General features: G+C 39.5%; 1 protein-coding gene across 4 annotated transcripts in view; it reads right to left on the minus strand.

Annotated features, from left to right (window-relative positions):
* The window catches only part of IGF2BP3 (insulin like growth factor 2 mRNA binding protein 3), a 140559-nt gene that overhangs the window by 9797 nt on the left and 113675 nt on the right, over window positions 1–17087 (minus strand). For 3 of the 4 annotated variants that reach the window (XM_023732325.1, XM_023732324.1, XM_023732326.1), the window contains exons 7-9: window positions 15369–15503; window positions 13795–13917; window positions 7677–7812 (exon numbers count right to left, since the gene is read on the minus strand). In XM_023732325.1, the coding sequence (XP_023588093.1) occupies window positions 7677–7812; window positions 13795–13917; window positions 15369–15503 (394 nt within the window). Of the gene's footprint in view, window positions 1–5861; window positions 5988–7676; window positions 7813–13794; window positions 13918–15368; window positions 15504–17087 lie in introns of all 4 variants that reach the window. The other variant, XM_004377451.2, reaches the window with a different exon arrangement.

Below are 17087 nucleotides of genomic sequence, written 5' to 3' on the forward strand. Positions count from 1 at the left end.
AGTTAGAAGCAAACCAAGTGTTTCCCCACACCAGGAGACGGTGCTTTAGACTGCCAGCAGTGTGTGCTCCTGGCAGTAATGCCTAAATGAAAAGTTGACTCATAGCTGTTTAAAGCTTGATGAAAACATTTCTAAACATCACCCAATTCCCTTTGCTCCAATTCCATATCCACCAAGCATTTCCCCGACTATAAATTACTTTTCAAGGAAATTTTCCTCCTGGGAGTATAAGGCAGCTCACATAAACTCCTGTCTACTTGACAGTCATTAAATTGGCTCTCCTCTTCTTTAAATAGATTCTCTTCTTTTTGAGAGAACTTAAAAGCTTACCTCCTCCCTCCCAAGCTCTGTGGGATTCCTTTAACAGGTATTACTGCTAAATCCAGTGGGGGCAAAGTCAAACAGCTGTCCTCACAATCTGTTCTCCGTCCCTCTTAGTAATAGACCCTGCATGAAGCTGGGCACATGGCTGTCTCAAACACAGATGGCTTTCCAGCTTCTCTTGTAGCTATCTGTGGCCAAGTGTCTATGTTCTGGCCAACACCATACCAGTAGAAACACAGAAGAGCAATTTTCAGACAGTGCCCTTAAATGAGGAGGCTGCCAATTTTTGATACCTCATCAGACCCAATGGCTGGAGCTTGAGCAGTTCCCCTGGGCCAGGAGATAGCATGCTAAGCAGAAAGGAACACCAGTCCTAGGTAATGTACAAAACCACTACCAGTTCCAGATTGTCTACTCCTGAAATCATCTCATGGAAAACTCATTTAAGCCATTTCTTTTCTTATAACACACAGTCAGACCTAATCCTGATACACACAACATGCCAAAATAAATTTAGATAGCATGCCATGGAGGTTTTTGGTCTGGTATTTGTCTGTGAGTTGGGAAGTAGATATATGAGCTTTTTTCATCACTCTTTAAAAGAGGGACAGAGGTAGGTGATGTTTATGAAAACATTTATCCAAAATATTTTCTCCTATGCAGTAGTCTTTCCAGTATTTCAAGTCCACCCTTCACAGACTAGTAGACCTTTCTTACAGAATAGTGGTTCTTGAAAATGAATAACAAAAAAACTCCTGATGACCTTTATAAAACGTTTTTGAGCTTCCACCTGCCCCCACTGGAATTTTAATTCACTTAAATCCAAGGTGACCACAGATTCATAACCAGTTCAGAAACAGAGCAGCTGTTGTTAAGGTAGCCTACACACTGGAGTCATCCAAGTAGCTTTCAGAACTTTCAATACCTGGGCCTCATTCTCGCTGTACTCCTGGGGATTCTAATTCAAAAGGTCTGGGTAATTCTAATGTAAATACATTTTTTTTCTTTAAGGCCAAAACCAAACCTGTTGCTGTTGAGTTGATTCTGACTCATAGGGACCCTACAGGGAGAGCACGGTAGAGATGCCCCATAGGGTTTCCAAGGCTGTAATCTTTATGGAAGCCGACTGCCACATCTTTCTCCCACAGAGTAGATAGCGGGTTTGAACTGCTGACCTTTTGGTTAGCAGCCTAGTGCTTAGCCACTGTGCCACCAGGGCTCCTTTTCTTTAAGACAGCTTTCTTTAAAGCTGTACTTTACAGAAGATGCCAATTATAAATTTAGATGAAGGAAGAAAGAAAAACAGTAGTAACTGATTTGGGCAAAAGTCAGCAATGGATATCAAACCTATTGGGCAAAAAGACTGTTGGGGAGCAGTATACCCATCCAGTCTCAAAGTTCCACTCATTAACTGCAAACAGGCAAGGTATCTTTACAATGGCGAAATCTGGCAGACACAACCTTAATCACATGATCAAATTTCATATGACTAATAATACTGACATCATGACCAATAATGGTACAAACTGACACACTGAGAAGGTATTCTAATTCCTCCTCCCCCCAAAAAAGTATAACCTGAACCTAATTATGAAAAGGCAATCAGACAGATCCAAATTTAAGGACATGCTACAAAACTACTGACCTGGATTTTTCAAAAATGTCAATGACATGGAGAAAAAAAAAAAGGCTTGCGTACTGTTCTAAATTTTAAAAAGACACGGTAATGATTAACTCAATATAATGCATGATCCTTGTAGAATTGTTTACTGAAAACATACAGTTATAAGGGACATTACTGGGACAACTTGGGAACTTAAATATAGACTGCTAAATAATAGTATCGTGTCAATGTCACAGTTCCAGAGGGTGATGATAATATTGACACAGATGAATGTCCTTGAGGAGAAAAGTTCAAAAGAGTACAATATTCCCATTAGTAATCACTGTAATTATTACAAAATTTAAAAAAATATACACCAAACATCCAAGGGAGGTCTATACATCTCTCTATTTGTGGGAAGAAAAGGCAAATGTGAGCATGTATTTTTAAAACTCACAACAGCTAAGACTTCTTCTATGTTAGAGAAGGTTAGAGAAACAGTTCTCTTTTCCACTTTTAAGTTCTATGGATAATTCCTGACATGCTCCCTGAGGTCCAATGCTAATAGAAAGATGAAGTCAGCAGTAGATTCAACTCTCCAGAAAATCAAAGAGCACACTCATCTTCAGTAAACAGTAAACATATACAGAATTTATCAAACATTCCAGCAGATAAGAGATTTGCCTTTCTTCTTAGCACTTAGTATTTTGAGTGGATCATCTCCTACACTGATTTAGGGAAATTTCCAGCCTAATATATTGGGGACTCCATTCTTTCATTGCCTAGAATACGTGTAGAGTAAAATGCAGGTTGGAATTCTGCGAAGAACACAGATTGCTGAGATTGTCCACGTTTTATACCTTTCAGAATAAGAGCTTCCTTTACCCATCCTGAGACCACTAGACGGTTAGATGTTCTGTGCTCTCGTCCTCTTCTTGTGTGTGTGTTTCTGTCTGTACTGTTAGCAGCTCTGCATCTACTCCTGCTTCTAGTTGTACCTATTTAGTGTAAATACCTCAGGAGAAGCAACACCTAGCCCGGTGAGGTCTTCCTTTCCTCTTCTACCATTCTTCAAATAAAACTGGTATTTGTTTAAATTGTAAAATGTGCTTCAGATTGTAAAATGTGCTTCAGAAATGTAAGTTCTTAATATGCTCTCACTTCTCTTAAAACAATCTTAATTTTTCTAACAACATGGGAACCCAAAACATAGAACAGTAAGTAAAAAATTGACTAAATCCAGAAAAATTTATATTCTTTTATTTATATATATTTTTATATTACCTAGTGATTCACTTCAGGAATTTCTGCTGCTGAAGCATCCACATAAGCATAAAAGATGCATTCAAGAATATTCTGTTACACCACTGCTTGTAATGTGAGAGGCTTTAGTGACTGCAGCGTGACGCATAAACAGTAGGGAAAGAGAAAAGAGTTAAAATGACATCTCAGTTTACAAATTAGGAAAGTGAGGAAGGTTAAGCGACTTGCTCAGAGAGACAGCTGGGGCAGAAATTTAGGTTAGATGTGAACTTCTGTAACACAATTACTTTAAATAATTAGCTTTTTTTGGTGGCTTTTAAAAAGTTTCATTTTACACAGATTTATCAGGATACATCTGCCCAAAACTCAATCATGACAAACTCATTTGTAACAAAGAAACTAGTAGGTAAATTAGAAGTTAAAGGTCCATACACTGAAGCTCATACTGTCAGATTCCTATTGTATTCAATTCTGTAAAAACTATAAATGTTTTACCTGAAACAGTGCTTAGAGATAGATAGATAATTCATCTAGTTTAACTTCTTTATTGTGCAGATGAGGAAACAAACCCAGAGCAAAGAGGAATCTGACTTAAAGTGGCGCAAACTCCTGGCAGAGCTGGGGCTAGAACTGGGCTGTGACCCAGGGTGGCTCTTGCCACCAGTCCCCATTAACATCAAATTCAGGTCCATTATCAATGATAATTGGAGGTAGACAATCATGTGAAATATAATTAACAACATTCTAGGATTTTCCTTCACAAATTGTTTTTACATCTCTTCCTTCACCTATTTGGCTCTTTAGCCTTTAATGTACTGAGTGGTATCTTCTATACCAATTTAGGGAAATATCCAGGTGTGATAAGTTAGGGACTCTATTATATCACTGCCTATAAAACATGTAGAGTAAAATGTTGGAATTCTGCCAAGAACACAGACTGCTGAGATACAAGCACTTTAGCTGTACTGGGAAGCTTCAGATAATGCAAGATGAATTCAGTCACACTCGATATTTCATTGAAATTTTAAGGCCTGGGTTCACCTTAAATCACTGGGCTTTGTTTTATGGTTTCCAGGCCCAAACACATTAGATGAGGCAGATGAGACACAGGAAGATGCAGCAGCTGCCAACAGTAAAGGTAGAAACACACAAGCAAGAAAAGGGCAAGAACTCAGAACACCTAATAGTCTGGTGGTCTCAAGGCAGGCAAAGGAAACACATTCTGAAAGGGATGAAACATGGACAATCTCAGCAATCTGTGTTCTTTGTAGAATTCCAACCTACATGTGTTGTAGGCAGTGATATAATGGAGTCCCCAACTTACTACACCTGGGTATTTCCCTAAATTGTATAGAAGATACCACTCAATACATTAAATGCTAAGGAGAGAGCCAAATAGGTGAAGGAAGAGATGTAAAAACAAATTCACGAAGGAAGGTCCTAGAATGTTAATTATATTTCACATGATTGTCTACCTCAAATTATCATCTGGAAACCCTGGTGGCATAGTGGTTAATAGCTATGGCTGTTAACCAGAAGGTCAGCAGTTCGAATCCACCAGGTGCTCCTTGGAAACCCTATAGTTTTTGTCCTGCAGGGTCGCTATGAGTCAGAATTGAGTCAACAGCGGCGGGTTTTTTTGTTTTTTTTTTTTAATTATCATTGATAATGCACCTGAATTATGAATGACTTCCAAAATAATTTACTGTATCAAGTATCTACTGTGCTGAAATAGTCTCATACTATCATTGGTCTCCTTTTTCTAACCTCAGGGGAAATATTGTTCTTAAAAAATAAAGTGCTTAATATGATCTTGCTTCTCTTAAAAGCAATCCTCATTTTTTAGAAATAAATCTAAATAAAAATAAAATTTCTTACATCATCTACCTCTTTACCAAAAACTAAAAGCTGTTTAACATTTATACAAACACAAATACATTTGTGAGCAAAACTGTCAGAGCTCACTGGTTAAAAAGACACAAGCTTCCTCTCCTAACAAAAGTTAAAGATAATTCATTGTGAAAACTTCCTTTCCCTGGCAACCCTACTTTATCCCCAAAACCAAAAAAACCAAACCCATTGCTGGATTCTGACTCATAGCGACCCCATAGGACAGAGCAGAACTGCCCCACAGGGTTTCCAAGGAGCAGCTGGTGGATTTGAACTGCCAACCTTTAGTTAGCAGCTGAGCTCTTAACCACTGTGCCACCAGGGCTTCACTTTATCCCCAGATCCCTCAAAATGGAAAACATGTCAGGTCTTTCCTGATCTTTCAAAACAGTTAACTTTCAAGTGACAAATATGAAGGAATCCTTTTCTTCAACATTAAAACAAAACTAACCTCCTGCCCTCTCCCCCAATTAATATTAAGTCCCAAACTTTTCTTTTGATATTTAAAAGCACATGTGGACAACCCTACCATCCAGAAACTTTAGAAGAAATAACTCACACTGTGTTGTTCTCTACAAAGGGCAAATGAGAAGGTTCCATTGACAAGAACTGGAGAATGTGTGCTGGCTCTAAACAGATGACAGTTTACATGGGGACCAAGTTTTACTTTAGGATTTTCCCAAGTAGTAATGACACACTCCTTGAGGGCAGCAAAGCCTGATTGTGTCCCTTAAGCTGCATCCCCCTCAACCATAAAGAAAGCCAAGGCACATTATCTTACCTCAAACTGTGGGTAGGGAGGAGTCATGGCTGAAGGGGGCCCTGAGGTGGGAGGTGGCATCCCTGAAGTGGGTGGGAACAGACCCAAGGCATTCAGATTTAATCCAGGAATTAAATGTGCTTGAAGCTGCAATGGCAAAAAGGTCCCTTAATTCTACAATTAAAAAATCAAGTGTAAACGAGCATTTATAAGTTACAATAGTCTGATTGTAACCTCTTGTGCCTAATAATGACAAAAACTGTCTTATGACTCAAATTTTTAGAGCACAGCAGATGTTCAATGTGGCTGTACTTGAGTATACAGCTTACATTTACTTGTTTCTTTGTATTTTAAATCTGTGTGCTGGTTTGCCCTCTTTTCCTTGATTTGCAACTATACTGAAGTTTTCTCAAGGGCACAGAACAGAACTTTCCCTTCCCCTATGCCCAGCTCAAAGTGCTGAAACAAGTATGTACGCTACATACTGTGGGCACACGGTCAATATTGACTGACAAATCCTGTATTAGTCGAAGAGGTAAACAAACAAGATTTGTTCACTGAAAACAAACCAGGTACATTGCTGCTGCTGTTGTTAGGTGCCGTCGAGTCAGTTCCGACTCATAGCGACTCTATGTACAACAGAACGAAACATTGCCCGGTCCTGCGCCATCCCCACCGCGGAACCAGGTACACAGAACCAGCCATTAAGAGATCTTTGCTCCCTGGATAAGATCTGGCACTCAAGGTAGGGCTCAGAGGCCTAAAACAAAGTCAAGCCCTTTGGAAATTAGTTCTTTAACCCTATGCAACTGCTGCCACTAATGTATCTCTGGAGTGAGTACATGAGCCAGAAAGGAGATTTTTGGTTTTATTTCATTTTACCAGGTTTGAGGAAGTAGAGGTAGAAATTAAGAGTTGAGACTTGAGCATACTTGAGGCTACCTTAAAGGGGGGGGGGGGGAAGCCTGTGGAGTTCGATTTACACCCAAGTGACAAACATTTAAACAAGCAGTGATAATGTGAAGGTAGGCAGGCAGTCCTAGGGGGTAAAATGATTAGCATTCTAGGCTCTTCTCACAAAGGTAATATTCTCACATTTCCCTTCTCTTAGTGTTTCAGATGACAGACCCAACTGAAGTGGGTATTTTTTTCTCAATTATTTAAAATTCAAGATGAACTTCTGATGTGTTCCATTTTCAGCACCATTCCATCCATTAAGGAATGTCAGGAATTCACTTTAATAACCTTAATTGCACTACCCAGATTTTGTCATTTGAAATTCTTTTTATTTCCGAAGTTTATGTGAGTAACCAAGTAAGTTTTAAACTTGTATTCTTAACAGTGCCTTCTATATGCATTACTTCTGTTGTTATAAGATGCAAAGTACACGGAAGCCCCATTTTACAGGAGAGGAAACTGAGGCTCAGAGAGACCCAGTAAATTGTCCACGAGGATAGAGCTGCAGCTAATATATGGTTAAGCTGGGATTGAAACGCAGTTCACATACCTCTAAAGCCCACATTATTACTACACTAAGCTTCAAATTAACATTATAAAGGAAGTATCAACCTTTTGTAGGTAGGTATCAGCCTTACTTCACAGATAAGGATACCAAGGCTTGGAAATATTAAATAATTTGCTAAAATCACAGGACAGCCAAGCCTTATGACAAAGTCTATGTTTTCCTTACTACCCCATGTACCTTTAATGGTGCTAAAAACTAATTAGAAACTATTACTTATGATGATGCCGCTAAAGAAATCAACATTAATGCAACTGAAAACATCTTTTGACTACTCATGCAAAGAAAGATATGTCCTTCATATTAAAACTAACATTCATAGAAGCAATATCATTTTCATAAGACTCCCTGATTTTCTTCATTATCTCTTCCTCAGCTTTGGCACATGTTTCAACACTGCCTTTAACTGTTATGGTGCGTTCCGGATTATACAGCGTCAATTCCTGCAACCTGCAGAATTAAAAAGAGGGAAAAGAGAACAGAAATTATAGGAGGAAGACAGTTAATAATTATTCAGCCACAGATGGCAATTAAAACCCAACTGTGGAGGCTGGTCAAACATGCAATGAATAAGCCCCAAAGACATGAATCCAAGAAGTGTAAAGCTGCAAGAGAGAATACTTCCCTTTCTACGTTCCCCACAAAAAGTACTGGGTGTATATAGTTCAATTAAGTCCCTGTTTAAACACAATTTACATCTTGACCACATAAACCATTTTCACAACTTAACAGTGAAATGCAAAGGAAATGATTGGAGGGAATGACACTTTTAATGGAAACCAAGAAATCAGATATGCATCACCTTTAATAAGTACATTCCTACTCTGTACTGACCAATTCTAGGCATAATTGACATTCTCATGCAACTGCATTTTTTGAGTCACCAAGCAAAGAAGTAGCATGAAAAGATTCCAAAAAAGGCAAACCGCAATTCATGTGTGTAAAAACTTTTTTGTCGAAGTAGTCTAGAGGAAAGAATATAAATCAATCTTCCTTGACTGAATTAGAAAAATGGTCCACTCTTGACCAGTTAGACAACCAAAACTGCAGCAGCATTATTCAGAGCCCCCCTTGTCCTCCTGCTTGACCCAGTTCTGCTGAAGCTTCACAATCCACTAAGATTACATCTGAGACCAGGTAAGCCTGAGCTAATCAAAAGCCACTATAGGGAAAGCTTTAGGAGATACTTGGTATCGCTATCTTCCACATTCCCAGAGTCACAATTCTTTTTTTTAAAAAATTATTATTTTTTTATTGTGCTTTCAGTGAAAGTTTACAGCTCAATTTCTCATACAAAAATTTATACCCATAAAGCTTTAGGAGATACTTGGTATCGCTATCTTCCACATTCCCAGAGTCACAATTCTTTTTTTTTAAATTATTATTTTTTTATTGTGCTTTCAGTGAAAAGTTTACAGCTCAATTTCTCATACAAAAATTTATACCCATATTGTAACGTGACCCTAGTTGCAATCCCTACAATGTGACAACATACTCCCCTTTTCCACCCTGGGTTCCCATGTCCATTCAACCAGCTCCTATCCCTTTCTGCCTTCTCATCCCACCTCTGGACAGGAGCAGCCCATTTAGTCTCGTTTATCTGCTTGAACTAAGAATAAGAAGCACACTCCTCATGAATATTATTTTATGTTTTACAGTCCAGTCTAATCTTTGTCCGAAGAGTTGGCTTCAGGAATGGTTTCAGTTCTGGGTTAACAGGGTCTGGAAGCCGTGTCTTCTGGGGTTACAGAGTCACGATTCTTATTTTCACAACTAGCAAAATGTCTTAGGCTAAACTTGAGACAGATGTATGGGCTATTACTCCTTAACTTTCTCTCAACACTTACTAAAAATGTAAACATCTATACAATGAAGTTTATTTGTCTTAGGCTACTTAAATAAGAAATTTATAATTTGAATCACCAATCTCAACCCACCTTCACCAAGCATTTTGTATTAGTTTTAAGAATAGCTGCCTCTAGGATAGCTTTTCAGATTTTTTTCTTTTAAAACTCTCCCTTTCTGAGCATAAAATTCAAGACAGAGTATGATCACTTATGTGTAACATTTCATGTTTTTCTTCCTTCCTTTACAACCAAATAGGACTGTCCTACTTTCTTAGCATCTCCTTCTTTGAAAAGCCCTTGCTTCACAAACATTTTGCCTGTTTTTCCTTACCATTCTTCCCTTAGTTCATCAATCTCTTCCCACCTCATCTTTTTGGGCACTTTGATAGATAGTAACAATAGTCGCCCCCAGAAAAAGAAATGTTTCCATGTCATTTCAGAGCATTCGTGGGCCCTAGTTGTTAATAACCAACTTTCAAGATGGCCCCCAGTGATGTGTAGTCCCCTCCCACACTGAATATGGCTGACTTGTGTAAACAGTATCAGAAAAATGACAAAGTGTGACTTCTCAGGCTATGTCATAAAACACACTGCAGCTTCGGTCTTGCTCTCTCTTGGACCATTCACTCTGAAGGAAGTCAGCTGCCATGTCTTAAGGATACTCAAGCACTTCTGTGGATAAGCCCATGTGGTGAGGAACTGAGGCCACCCACCAGCAGCCAGCATTGACTTGTTAGCAACATTATGAGACCCCGAGCCAGAATCATCCAGCTAAGCTGCTCCTGAATTTTTTAAGTTTTACTGTGCTTCAGGTGAAAGTTTACAGTGCAAATTAGTTTCTCATTCAAAAATTTATACCCTAATTGTTTTGTGACATTGGTTGCAATCCCCACAATGTGTCAGCACTCTCCCCCTTTCCCTTTATTGATAGGTATGAGCTTAGTGCTGTCATTTTGATGTCTTTGTGTTGTTGACCGTTTCTTTGTTCCACTTAATTTTCTGTGATGAGTCATTTTTCTTTGTGTATTTTATCTTCTTCATTGTTGTTGATTTTGTATTTGCTGAGTCGTCTTCTTGTTTTTATTTTGATGTATAGGATTGTTAGTTTCCTTTGTGGGTACCTTAATATTTACCCCTATTTTTCTAAGTTTAAACCAGTCTTTTATTTCTTTATGTTGCCTTGACTTCCTCTCCATATGCAAAATCTATGTCTACATTTTTTAGTCCCTTTTTTGGTTTAATGTTGTCATGTTTTACATACTGACATTTCTATTTCCGTATTTTCAGTGTTTTAGCTTTGACTTATTTTTGTGACTTCTCTATCTGGGTTGATACCTGGTTGCTCTGTCCTGTGTTCTAGTCTTGTGTTGTTATCTGATACTATTGATTTTCTAATCAGAGGACTCCCTTTAGTACTTCTTGTAATTTTGGTTTGTTTTTGCAAATTCCCTAAACTTCTGTTGATCTGGAAATGTCCTAATTTTGCCACCATATTTGAGGGACAGTTTTGCTGGATATATAATTCTTGGCTGGCAATTTTTTTCCTTCAAGGCTTTATATGTATCATCCCATTGCCTTCTTGCCTGCATAGTTTCTGCTGAGTAGTCTGAGCTTAGTCTTACTGACTCTCCTTTATAAGGTGACTTTTTGTTTATCCCTAGCCACTCTTAAAATTCTCTCTTTATCTTTGCTTTTGGCAAATCTGATTATGTCTATTGGGATCTACCTTATGTGGGGTTCACTGAGTATCTTGGATAGCTATCTTCTCATCTCTCACCATATCAGGGAAGTTTTCTGCCAACAAATCTTCAACAATTCTCTCTGTATTTTCTGTTATCCCCCCGTTCTGGTACTCCAATCATTCGTAGGTTATTCCTCTTGATAGAGTCCCACATAATTCATAGTTTCTTCATTTTTTAAAAATTCTTTTATGTGATTTTTCCTCAAATAAGTTGGTGTCAAGTGCTTTATCTTCAATCTCACTAACTCTGATTTCTATTCTGCTCTAATTCCTCAATTCTGCTCCTGTGACTTTCTATTGAGTTGTCTAATTCTGAAATTTTATTGTTACTCTTCTGGATTTCTGATTCCTAACTCTCCATGGATTCTTGCAGCCTGTTAGATTTGTCATTGTGCTCGTGAATAACCTTCTTAAGATCCTCTACTGCTTTGTCTGTGTGTTCCTTAGCTTGGTCTGCATTTTGCCTCATCTCCTTCCTGATCTCTTGGAGAGTTCTGTATATTAATCTTTTGTATTCTGCCTCCAGTAATTCCAAGACATTCTCTTCCTCCAGAAAATTTCTTGATTCTCTTATTTTGGGAGCTTGCTGAAGCCATCATGGTCTGCCTGTTTATGTGATTTGATACTGACTGTTGTCTCTGAGCCATCAATAAGTTATTATATTTTGTTTGCTCACTGTGTCCTAGCTTCTTATTTTGTTTTGATATGCTCAAATAGGCTGTTCGTGTGAGCTAGTTTGATTACTGGCACCTGTGAAGCTCTAACGTTCTGTCACCAGGTAGTTAGATCTGTTACTAAGTATGTGAGCAAAGGATTCTGTGTACTTTTCTTGTACGGATTCAGCTCAGGTGTCCAGGCAGTTGCTCAATATGTGTGTGGTGCAGCTCTCACCTATCGTTCTAGACTGGCATGGGTGACTGGTGTAGGCTCAGGTATCTGGCTGCCATAGGGGATCATGCGCTGAGCAAGGCAGGGGGCCGACGGCTACCCCTAAGTGTCTGGGAGGAAAGCGTGTCCCTCTTCCTTAGAGTGTGTAGGGGGGTCGGTTCTGCAGCCAGACTATGAGCACCTAACGCTGTTGGCTGTTAAGGCCTGGGGGCACCTCTTATTCATGAGCCCACTGCAAGTGGCTAGGTGGCGTGGGTGGAGCCGCCAGTCCTCAGGCCCCTTACATGGGGAGGTGAAGACCCTGCTTAATGGGTAGAGCAGTGTCAAATGTCATGAACCTGCCACTTCACAGCTGCAACAGGTGAAGTTAGACGTCAGGTATATACCCTGTTGTACTGTGGTAATGAGGGCCTACACTGTTGAAATGGTCCCACACAAGTCTATGCAGGGGTGAAAGGCACTCAAAGTCCGTGACTCCTTAAGCCTGTGCCTAGGCAAAGGAGCTGTACCTAGCCTGAGTTCCTGGCTTAGGGGAGCCAGCAGATTATTTTTTCCCGTTTGTTAATCTGTTCCCTCTCCAAGTCCAGGAGAATGGCTCAGGGAGCCTAACGGGTCCTACTTCCGGCCCAGGCGACTTGGCAATCACTGAAGCCGTCGTGGACCTGGTCCCGAGCAGGGAGCGGGAGGTAAATGGGAGAGAGGTTTTTCCCAAAGGGGGTGTTTTGGATCCACGCAGTAGGCCAGATGCAAGTACTTATCTTTCGCCAATCAAGCGCTGCTTGTCACTGGTTCTGGATGGCCGAGTAGAACTCTACCACTGAGTCTCTCCCGACATGGAAAGTGCCTCCTGAGCACCACTACTTGCATCACTATGCTCACGAGCTGATCCAGCCTGAAGGGCTCCGGCTCCCACTGGGTCAGGTCAGATCTAGCAACTCCTTGCTGCTTCGGAACCATCTCTCCCTCCCCCTGCCACTCAGTCTGATTCCTCAACTTTGCCTTTGATGTTCAGGGCTACTAGATAGTCATATATAATGGATTCACTTGTTTTCCCAAGTCTTTGTTTTAAGAGGGACCACCAGAAGTGTCTGGCTACTCCACCATCTTGACCCCACCTCCTCCCCCTGTCCCTTTACACCCTGGGTTCCCCATGTCCATTCGTCCAGTTTTCCTGTCCTGTCCCGCCTTCTTGTCTTTGCTGCTTTTGGGCAGTACTTGCCCATCTGGTATACTTGATTGAACTAAGAAGCAGGTTCCTCATGTATGTTCTTCATGGTTTTATAGGACTGTCTAATCTTTGGCTGAAAGGTGGACTTCTGGGGTGGCTTCAGTTCTGAGTTAGCAGGGTGCCTGGTGGCTGTAGACTCAGGGGTTCCTTCAGTGTCTGGTCTTTTTTTTCTGAATTTGAATTTTGTTCTACATTTTATTCCGCTTCGTCCAGGACCTTCTCTTGTGATCCCTGTCAAAGTAGTCAGTGGTGGTAGCCAGGCACCATCTAGTTCTTCTGAGCTCAGGCTGGTGGAGGCTGTGTTCTAGAATTCCTGACCCACAGAAATTGGGTGAGACAATAAATGCTTGTTGTTGCTTTAAGCCATAAAATTTTAGGGGTAATATGTTATACAGTAATAGATAATAAACTGAGTTATATACTCCAACTCTGGGAAAGTCAGAGAACTTGCTGTCTCTTGGATTATGGCAATATGAATTAAACTAGGAAATACGAGTGCAAAACATTTAGCTCTCCCTGCCTCTTCAGTGGGAACAGATGATACTTTCAATATGGGTTAGAACAAGACAGTAGGCAGCAGACAGTTTGAGAAACTAAATACAAGTGTTGGGATACAAGCTAGGGGAAATAGCTATAAAGTGAAAGAAGTTACATCTGATATGTAGCACACAGCTTTAAAATAGTGTTTGAAAATTTCCTACCTCAAAAGAAAGCAAGGCAACACTTACGGAGATATTGTGATTTTAGTGTCTGTGTCTTGTTCGATTTTTTTAAGGTTTCTTCCTTCTTTACCAATAAGTCGGCCTACAAAGTTATTATGGGCTAAAATCTTCAAGGGAATTTCTTCTGTGCTGTAAACAGAAAAATGGTCATGAAATCAGAGTAAGTAAATCCACTCTTGGGTAAAAAGTTATTATTCATTCATTAAACATTTTACTTCCTACCTGCCATACAGAAAAGCATCACGCTTGATATAATTTAAAACTTGCTGACTGGTAGCCTATATTGTAGCAACCCATGAATGGAAAATGTGAAAAAAACATTAGCAAGTATTTGGATAGAAGTTAGTTTTTAAAATAGCTTTTCTTTCATTCACTTCAGGTAATATCTACCTTCAATGATGGATTCTGGTAGCTCTTTGAAAACACCTCTTACTCAAATCCATACTTCTAAACTTCCAGTATCAAAACACAATGTACAAATGCAAACCACTCTAAGTTTAGTATAAATTTTAAAATACATATCTAGAGATACATGCATAATTTACAGCAAGAAACTCAACAGTGGTTACACTTTTGGGGAAGAGTATAAGAGCAGGAAGTGGAGCTTTCACTTTTCATTTTGTACCTTTCTGAATTTCCAAGTCATCTACACATCACTTATAAAAAATGCCACTGGGGTTAAATGGATGGTGGGCTGTTTATTTTTCTCTATATTAAAAAACAATTGTAATCTTATATATTATCGTATATATTATAATTTTATAATACAGCACTATATATAATACCCTATAGCTAAAGTACATTTATCAAATTAAGTATTGGTGATTAGGTTCCCTGGCTAAATGAAGTGCCTTATTCTGGATTCTACATTTAGTGTAGCACTGTTCTGTACACTAAAAGTAGCACAGACTCCAGCCTCTACTCAGAGGTCCTGTGTAAAAAACATTTAGCTCCAACCAGGAACATCCAAATAAACCTCCAGTTAACCTTGGCACATGACTAGGGATTGCCCTTACCTCCATACTCTCTGTTCTTCCAGGGTAGGGCTGGGCAGACAAAACAGGAGCCCCAATCAGCTCTGAGTACAAGACAAGTGAGGACTTGGGGCCCCCGCCTCAGGTGAATCCCAGGGCTACTTCTTGTAGGTGGGCTTTGCATGTCCCCTAACCACCTTCTTCCACATCTGGACTCCTCCTCCCCATAATCACAACTCAGCCCATTCCTAAGCATGAATGAAAATAAAGTATCTAGATTTAAAAACTGAGGCTTCACAACCAAGTTGGTAATGCCAACCACTATAGCTCACCAGGAGCCCTGTGGCACAGTGGTTAAGAGCTCTGCTGCTAGCCAAAAGGTCAGCAGTTTGAATGCACCAGCCGCTCCTTGGAAATACTATGGGGCAATTCTGATCTGTCCTATAGGGTCACTATGAGTCGGAATTGACTCGACAGCCATGGGTTGTTGTTGCTGTAGCTCACCATTTCCCTTTATTTGTTGGCCATTCCCAAGAGCTGTTACAGAAATCCAAAATAAAACAGCATGAATATCAATGTCTTCACAGGTTAATCCTCTTTACTCACAATTTTATATCTTGAGCTTCCTTATGCATAATCTCCAGAATAGATTTACAAGCTGCAGAGGTGCCTTCAGGAGTAGAGAGGATAGTAATTGACTTCTCAGCAGCACCTGCGTTCTCTTTACGATGGACATCAATTCTTATGGTGGGCACATGGAGAGAGGAAAATGAGAGCTGTGAGCACGTATTCACAATGGAGACTGTAATTATCAACTGCAAAGTCACTGTGCTTCTGGGCCAGGAGTGGATGACTCACTTCCCTCAAGAGCATAAACTCTTGATAAGCTGTCAACACTGATGACTTAGAGACAAGTTTTAATTCCAAGAACAATCCCCTCTCTTTCCTCAATTCAGGAAAGCAGGGACATCTTTCCATTCTGCCCAACCTGTATGTGCTTAAAGCGTCCTTTATATGCACAGAACACACCTCTCACGTCAAAGAGCTCTGGTTCAGACAAAAAGCTTTTTTTCTGCACTAAAACAATAGGAACTGGAATGCATGCCAAGATAACTGGAACTGAAATCCCACAAGCCAGGTCAAACTCCTTATTCTGCACAGTATACCTACTATTACAATGTAAGAACAAATTTCTCGCATCTGCTTTCCTTTTCAAGGCTCTTTCTACATTGTGCCACCTTAACAGAAGAAAGTCTGTTACAAATAATTACAAGAATGGAACCCAAAGATATGGCAAATCTACTTCAAGGGAAAGCAAATGGCCAATAAACACAAATTCATGTCCAACTCACTAGTAATTACGTATGTGCCACTTAAAATATCATTTTCTTCCAGACATGCAAACATTTTAAGATAGACAGAATTAAGCATTGGTAAGTGGATGGATAAGTGGGCACATCCATGCTTTTGGTGGGAATGTAGAGCGAAGTGTCAGAACCTATCAAAAGATCAAATGTTCATTATCTTTTGACCCAACAATTCTACTCATTACATCTCCTACCGATATATCGTTATATATGGGTCAAGACTGGGGTATAGCAGGGTTTCTCGCTCTTGACACTATTACATTTTGGGCCAAATTGTTTGTTGTGAGAGCTGTCCTGAGCATTGTTGGATTTTTAGCAGCATCCCTGTTCTCTACCCACTATATGCCAGTAGCATACCCCCCTAGTTGTGACAACCAAAAATGTCTCTAAACATTGCCAAATATTCCCTGGGGGCAAAATCACCCCTGGTTTAGAACCACTAGTATAGAAATATTCACTGCAGCACTATTTATAATAGCTAGGAAAAAAAACTGGAATTACCTTTAAAATGCCCATAAGTAGGAGATGGCTAAATAATAGCATATCCAAACAATATGGCTCTTTAAAAATGTAAAATTACAGGTACCAACATCGTAAGAAATCTTTGATCTTAAGTGAAAAAAAAAATGCAATACATAACATGATTTCTTTTTTATTTTTAAGTTACACATTGTACTAAACACCAGAAATAAGTCCTATAAGGACACATCCCAAACTTAACAATGGCTACTCCAGAGGTGAAATGAGGTGTAACACTTTTTTTTTTCCTTCTAACTTTGTATACTTGTGCATTTTGAATTAAACACAAAATAAGTTTGTTGTTGTTAGGTAAGAAAACAGGCAGATGAAACGGACTCTCAAATATACAGATGAGATGATTCTCAAATATACAGATGAAATGATTCTCAAATATACAGATGAGATGATTCTCAATACAGATGAGATGATTCTCAAATAT

Source organism: Trichechus manatus, unplaced genomic scaffold, assembly GCF_000243295.1.
Source record: "Trichechus manatus latirostris isolate Lorelei unplaced genomic scaffold, TriManLat1.0 scaffold00050, whole genome shotgun sequence".
Lineage (NCBI taxonomy): Eukaryota > Metazoa > Chordata > Mammalia > Sirenia > Trichechidae > Trichechus > Trichechus manatus.